The sequence below is a fragment of the Scylla paramamosain genome, chromosome 2, assembly GCF_035594125.1.
Source record: "Scylla paramamosain isolate STU-SP2022 chromosome 2, ASM3559412v1, whole genome shotgun sequence".
NCBI classification, from domain to species: Eukaryota; Metazoa; Arthropoda; class Malacostraca; order Decapoda; family Portunidae; genus Scylla; species Scylla paramamosain.
Window position 1 is genome coordinate 5,072,501 of NC_087152.1, and position 7,500 is coordinate 5,080,000.

The 7,500-nt window shown below is 41.9% G+C and overlaps 2 protein-coding genes across 3 annotated transcripts in view; both read left to right on the forward strand.

Annotated features, from left to right (window-relative positions):
* LOC135106379 (nephrin-like) overlaps positions 1-7,500 on the forward strand; it is a 43,339-nt gene that overhangs the window by 35,166 nt on the left and 673 nt on the right. The window contains exons 6-8 of the mRNA XM_064015334.1: positions 2,778-2,911; positions 3,479-3,508; positions 6,709-6,996. Coding sequence (XP_063871404.1) covers positions 2,778-2,911; positions 3,479-3,508; positions 6,709-6,996 — 452 coding nt within the window. The remainder of the gene's footprint in view (positions 1-2,777; positions 2,912-3,478; positions 3,509-6,708; positions 6,997-7,500) is intronic.
* Positions 7,041-7,500, forward strand: part of LOC135108954 (interference hedgehog-like) — a 28,835-nt gene continuing 28,375 nt past the window's right edge. For both annotated transcript variants that reach the window (XM_064019858.1, XM_064019865.1), the window contains exon 1: positions 7,041-7,069. The gene's annotated coding sequence lies outside the window, so the exon portion shown is untranslated. The remainder of the gene's footprint in view (positions 7,070-7,500) is intronic.

Sequence of the window (7,500 nt, forward strand, 5' to 3'; positions counted from 1 at the left end):
GGATCCTGAGGAGGGGATTGGAGTGATAGGACAAGATAAAGATATGAGATTGTGATCGGAGGAGCCCAACGGAGAAGAAAGGGTGACAGCATAAGCAGAAGGATTAGAGGTCAGGAAAAGGTCAAGAATGTTGGGCGCATCTCCAAGACGGTCAGGAATACGAGTAGGGCGTTGCACCAATTGCTCTAGGTCATGGAGGATAGCAAAGTTGTAGGCTAGTTCACCAGGATGGTCAGTGAAGGGAGAGGAAAGCCAAAGCTGGTGGTGAACATTGAAGTCTCCAAGAATGGAGATCTCTGCAAAAGGGAAGAGGGTCAGAATGTGCTCCACTTTGGAAGTTAAGTAGTCAAAGAATTTCTTATAGTCAGAGGAGTTGGGAGAGAGGTATACAGCACAGATAAATTTAGTATGAGAATGACTCTGTAGTCGTAGCCAGATGGTGGAAAACTCGGAAGATTCAAGAGCGTGGGCACAAGAGCAGGTTAAGTCATTGCGCACATAAACGCAGCATCCAGCTTTGGATCGAAAATGAGGATAGAGGAAAGTAGGAGGGAACAGAAAAGGGGCTACTGTCAGTTGCCTCAGACACCTGAGTTTCAGTGAGGAAAAGAAGATGAGGTTTAGAAGAGGAGAGGTGGTGTTCTACAGATTGAAAATTAGATCTTAGACCGCGAATGTTGCAGAAGTTAATGAAGAAAAAGTTGAGGGGGGTGTCAAGACACTTAGGGTCGTCGACGGAAAGGCAGTCCGACCTGGGGACATTTATGGTCCCCTCCCCAGATGGGGACTCCGAGGCTGGTGTAGGAGTCGCCATGATTTTAAAATTTTTGGAGTGTGAAGGGTGTGTGTGTTATTAGGTGCTTGTAGTTTTGTGTGGAGGAAGAGAGTTGTCTTTAGAGGGCAGGCTGTGACTACCCCCTTGTGTTGTGAGACACAAAGGGAAACGTTCAGTGAGGTCACAGCTGGGTTTAATGATAAGTTCACAGCACCCCCTGAACAGTGCTTTAGACCTCACTGGGAGTAATTATCGTTTCGGCAGGTGTCTACTGCCTCCTCCAAGAATATAACTAATTAAAAGATGTTGGTGATAATTCAGTCCATCACTCCCTTCTCTTCCTTCCCACTACACAAGGGAACGGGAGGCAAAACACTGGAAAGGGGAAATGGAACGGGAAAGAAAGGGAAGAAAGAGAAGAGATGGAACAGGAAAAGAAGAAGGGAAAGCAAGAAAAATGGAAAGGAAAGAGGAAAAGAAAGAGAACGAAAAGGAAGGGAACAGAACGGGAAGGAAAGAAAAAGCAAGAAGAGTGGAAAGAAAAAGGAACAAAAAAGAAACTATAGGAAATTAAAAAGAAAACAAAGGAAACAGCAGGAAAAAAAAAAACAAGAGATGTAACGAGAAGAAAATGAAAAGATAGGGTTAAGAGACACTGAGGAGATGAGAAGAGGTATACGTAGATAAAGGAAGGAAACAAGGAGGAGGAATTAAGGGCTGGGAAGGAGGGAATGTTATAGGCAAGGGGTTTCAGTGGTGGGGGTCGGGGGAAGGAAGGAATGGGGAGGGTTGTTACGTAGGCGCCCCTTAATATTTGTGCTTAATGGAGAGGCTGGGTGGCGGGGGACGTGGGCGGCAGTAAAGGAAGAAATATTGGCCTGTGGCGGGGATGGTGAGGCATGGCACTGCTGCTGCTACTATAATTCCTACTATTATTACTACTACTACTACTACTACTACTACTACTACCAACACTAGAAATTCACGTGCCCCATACTAACAACAGCAACAGCAACAACAACAACAACAACAACAACAACAACAACAACAACAACAACAATAACAACAACAATAAGACCGAGAGAAAGAGAGAGAGAGAGAGAGAGAGAGAGAGAGAGAGAGAGAGAGATCAAAGGAGCCAGGAACGAACAAACAGTACAAACGTGGCTCCCTTTCTTTGGTTGGTTATCTGAAGAGCATTTACATTCTCGAGGAAAGAAGAGAAGAAAAAAAAAAAAAAAAGGAGGGGAGCTATTATTTATTCAGTCCTTTCTTTTTATATGACAGACCTATTTTTTTTACAAAGATATGTTGCGTCATCCTCAGAAAGACACTTTGTATGTAAATTGAAACTCCAGAAAAAAAAATAGAAAATTATAAGAAACGATTATATCAGAAGTGAGATGAGATATGAAGAGGGGAAAAAAAATAGCAAGAGATACAAAATTGTGGGAAATTACAGGGGAAGAAAAATTACAACGAAGAAAAATAATATAGAAATGGAAGTAGAGGAAAAAAATGTAAGGTTTAAGATTATAAGAATATATATTTTCATCTGTCTTCGTATGTATCTCCACTTATCTATTCATCTATCTATTTATCTATCTATCTATCTACCTACATCCCCCCCTATTATATACAACAGTGTGCATTTGTTTCTTGTGGTGAGGAGGGTCCACGGCAGGGCTGCGGCCAGACTGTGTGGGGTGCCCTCCCTCTCTCCCTCGGAACCTTCATTATTCACATTGTGGCGGCGTCCAGGGAGATGAGTTAGTAATTAAACCGTTCATTATTCACACAAAGCATAAATAAATCACTGACAATTTTTTTTTTTTTTTTTTGTAGGGGAAGCATTATCTTTTCATCTGTTAAATGTATTCAAATTATGTTATTAGTAGCAAGTTAAAGTGTTCCTTAAAATAAAAAAAAAAAATGTCACTAATTTATTTATCCTTAGTGTGAATACTGAATGATTGAATTATCAACTTATCCTTGGACGCAGCCACAGTGTGAATAATCAAAGCCCCCGAGGGAGCCAGGACGCCCCACACGTCTGTCGCAGCCCTGGCGTGAAGGTCCTCAACACAAGCAACACTGTAGCACTGGGGCAGATATGTGCTGAAAGTCCCAAAATGTGTATATAACTTTTTTCTTTTATTTATTTATTTATTTATTTATTATTATTATTATTATTATTATTATTATTATTATTATTATTATTATTATTATTATTATTATTACTATTATTTTCCATTTTATTTTATTTTTTTTTTTTACATTTCAAGGAGACTAGCGAACAGAAAACTAATTAACCAGTATTAATGGTGGTGGTGGTGGTGGTGGTGGTGGTAGTGTTGGTGGTGATGGTGGTGGTGGTGGTGGTGGTGGTGGTGATGATGATGATGATGATAACGAATTCCACCGCCATCACCATCACCACCAACACCATCAACACCACCATCACCAACAACAACAAAAGAAAAGCAGGAGGAACAGGAGGGGAAAGAACAGGAGGACTCGAATACCCGAAGCTTCAATCATCTAAAGTTTCGAGCCAAAAAAACAAAAAAAAAAAAAATCGACCCCTGACATTTACAGTATTATGTTTGGAAAGATTAATCAACACGGCACATGCACAGGACGCCAGCACCAACACTCCTAGACTCCCTGAAACACTGTATGCTCTCCTCTTATCTTCCTCAGCGGCATATGACATCGTGGTCAAGGAGCAAAGTATATCTATCTATGTATATCTATGTCTGTATCTATTTATTTAGCTATCTATCTATCTATCCATCTATCTATATGTCTACCTATTTATCCATCTATCTTTGTCTATCTATCTATCCATCTATCTACCTATCTACATATCTATCTATTTATCTATCTATCTACCTTTCTTTCTTTCTATTTACATATCAATCAATCAGTCAATCGTAACTCTCCATGACAACTCAACTCTCAGATTCTAAAAGTTGATCCCACACACTATCCTTTCTTGACCCCATTCTCTCTCTCTTTCTCTCTCTCCTACTCAGTCCAACATCCCTACCCACTTCCAGACACAAACTGTTCTTCCTACCTTCACAATACCGTATCATGACACCATCTTTATGTGAACCTAACGCATGTAATCAGTTTTAGGTGTTGATATTTTCTCTGGGAATCTATTCCAACGTTTTATTTGCCCTTTCCACCTTTCTTTTTTGTTTCTGCTTCCATTCAACACTAAGTACACACACAAAATAAATACCCCATGAAAAAAAGATATGCAAAAAAACACTCTTAAAAATACAAACAAAAAAAAAGATGCCCCCAAAAAAGATCTCCCTGAAAAAAAAGAAAAGATACGCAGAAAAGATACGCCTAAAAAATACTCAAAAAAGAAAAAGAAAAAAAAAAAAAGATACGTATTTTCACGCTATTCAAACACGTTAACGTTCAGCAAACAACCAACCATCCGGCCAGCCAGGGTACTCAACCTTCCTTTTGCAAATTCGAAACAGTGCAAGAGAACGAGAAAAAAAAGAAGAAGAAAAAAAGAAAAAACAGCGGAAAAGTGAGTTGAAAGAGCTTGGCAGTACTTTAAACCACTTTACGCGCCATCCACCATACCCACCAACCATTTCGCCCCGTATTACAACTATTTGGCGACCATTTCCACGCGATTCAGACGTTTAACACACACACATACACACACCGTCAGCAGCGGCGCCACGTGAACCGTTCAACCATCGCTAGTCTGGAATACTTAAACTAGCACTGCTCAGTTCACCATGACACTCCGCCAGCGCGTGCCGTGACACCCGAACCATTTTCCCGAAGCGACGGTTGAGAGGGCTTCCAAGTTTTGCTCGTTAGGTTCACTAATTCGCGCCGTCGCAATGCTGTTGAAGCTATAAAACCAGTATCTTCTTGGCGTGTGTGTGTGTGTGTGTGTGTGTTATCTCTCTCTCTCTCTCTCTCTCTCTCTCTCTCTCTCTCTCTCTCTCTGATTCTTTTCGAGATAATTACTATAAGATTCAGTGTTTCGTTCTCTCTCTCTCTCTCTCTCTCTCTCTCTCTCTCTCTCTCTCTCTCTCTCTCCTCTCTCTCTCTCTCTCTCTTGAACCCTTATAATTTCTACCATTATTTTTTTCTTTCCACTGCGAGTTGATTCCTAAGGGGTTTCGAGGCTTCGTTCCCAAGATGGACCAGCCAGTGAAGCAGCTCAGAGTCTGTCCTCACTGCAGCGCCCTAACGCTTCGACGGATTTCCATAGAGGGAACCATTCTGTTATTCATGAAGGGAGCGTTTTTTTTTTTTCTTTCTTTCTTCTTGCGGTGTTTTTCTTTTAAGGCAGCAGACGGAGAGAGGGGAGAAGGAGAGAGAGGGAAAAGGGAGAGGGAAAGGAGAGGATAAGAGGTTCCGAACTCCTAGTGAATATTCGTGCAGTAGTAGTAGTAGTGGTGGTGGTGGTGGTGGTGGTAGCTGTTTAAAAGTTCCCTTGTCTAATCGTGCGGCAGAATTAAGTTGTGGAAGTAGTAATGGTGGTGGTAGTGGTGATAGTGGTGGTGGTGGTGGTGATGGTGACGGGAACTTCTTCACACTCCCGTTTTCCTTTTGTCATCATGATTTCCCGTAGCAAGAAAAATATACAATATTCTTGGGTGACTTTTCTTCTTTCTTTTTTAGCTCTCTCTCTCTCTCTCTCTCTCTCTCTCTCTCTCTCTCTCTCTCTCTCTCTCTCTCTCTCTCTCTCTCTCTCTCTCTCTCTGCATTTATCTATCTATTTAATCTATTTAACCATCCCTCTAACTATCCGTTTGTTTATCCATCTACTAATATAACAATTTATTTGTATGCGTGAGGGTATACTGATGTACGAGCATGTATATACCAAAATACACACACACACACACACACACACACACACACACACACAAGTAATGCACGCACTTTTTCGTTCAGTTGGCATCAATAACACTCAATCGCTGCCAGCCTATGATGTTTGTATATACATTTTTTACCTACACGTGGAAATTGCACTGATACGAAATGAAATTGGCTTTTGCCGGTGAGTGGAGAGAAGAGGAGGTAAAAAAAAAAAAAAATAGAAATGCGGAGCCTGGGGTCAGGTGAGGCTGGGTGGGGCTTGGCGGGGCGGAGCGGGACGGGACGGGACTGGCTGGGGGAGGCGATGGGGAGCGGAAAGGAGAGAGATGACGGCAAGCAAACTCACGCTCTCTCTTTCTACATAAAGTCCAGAAAAGAATCACAGCGAAAAGGCGCCGAGAATATTCGTACTATAAAAAAATATATATTGCCTGTAAATTCACGTGGCCCAGAGTGTGTGTGTGTGTGTGTGTGTGTGTGTGTGTGTGTGTGTGTGTGTGTGTGTGTGTGTGTGTGTGTGTGTGTGTGTGTGTGTGTGTGTGTGTGTGTGTGTGTGTGTGTGTGTGTGTACTGTGCCGCGGTACATTTAAAGAGAGGAACAATTATAAATGTGTGCATTGTGTTTTGTATTGTGTCTGTAGGATGACAGAAAAAAATGAATAACAGTTTCCTATTCTGTTGTTGTTGTTGTTGTTGTTGCTGTTTTCTTTCGTTCACTATTATTTGTGTGTAATATATTTTTCTACTCATTCATTTAATAGTTTTTTTTTATTTATCCATTTATTTACTGTGTTTATAATTATGTTCATATATTTTACTTACTTATACGTTTATTTATCTATCTATTTATACTAGCTTATTTTATTTTATTTCTTTATATACATTCCAACTCATATGCTTCCCAGTGCCCCAAACCCCACGAACCACCACCGAGTATCGAACTGGGGACACGACAGCTACAGACAAACACACAACCATCCCTTCCAAACAACGCAGTACTTATGGAGTGAGCCTTTCCTCTTCCTGCATTAATTTATTCCAACCCATATCCTTTCCAGACCCACCTGACCCACCAACCATCACCGGGTATCGAACTGGGGACGTGCTGGCTGTGGGCGACCATAGAACACTAGTATGCCAAGTGAAAGGGGGCAGGCCACGCCCTTTCGTCACCTGGTACAGACACGGCCGCCCGCTGACCCACGCCCCCGCCCACCAGCCCACCAGTGCCTCCCTGACTACTGCCGTCCCGCCCACCTCCGCAACCACCGTCAGCACCACTGCCCGGGAGAGGACCATAAGAGTGGAGCAGAGGGTGACGGCGGCGCGAGAGGAGGACGAGGCGGGTGTACGAGTGCCGGGTGTCCAGTGATCTGCTGACTCGACCACTCACTGCCAATGTCACCCTAACTGTGCACTGTGAGTATAGTGTGTGTGTGTGTGTGTGTGTGTGTGTGTGTGTGTGTGTGTGTGTGTGTGTGTGTGTGTTAATGGCAGTGACCAAAGATGAAAAAGCTGATCCTAAATAAATTAATGATAACAGTAATAATAACCTAAAAAGCTAGTGAAAAAAAGAAATTAACAGCTAAACAAAAAAAAAACGTAACTAAAAAATAACAATTATAATAAAAAACTAGTAAAAGATCAACAAAAATTAACTAAAAAAAACTCCGCTGGTATCTCTCTCTCTCTCTCTCTCTCTCTCTCTCTCTCTCTCTCTCTCTCTCTCTCTCTCTCTCTCTCTCTCTCAATGATAACCATTAGTCACGTTTCAGTCTTCCCGTGCCGTCAGTTTTGTCACATCTAAGGAAACACTTCACCATCGTGATATATTAGTGATGGTATTGAAG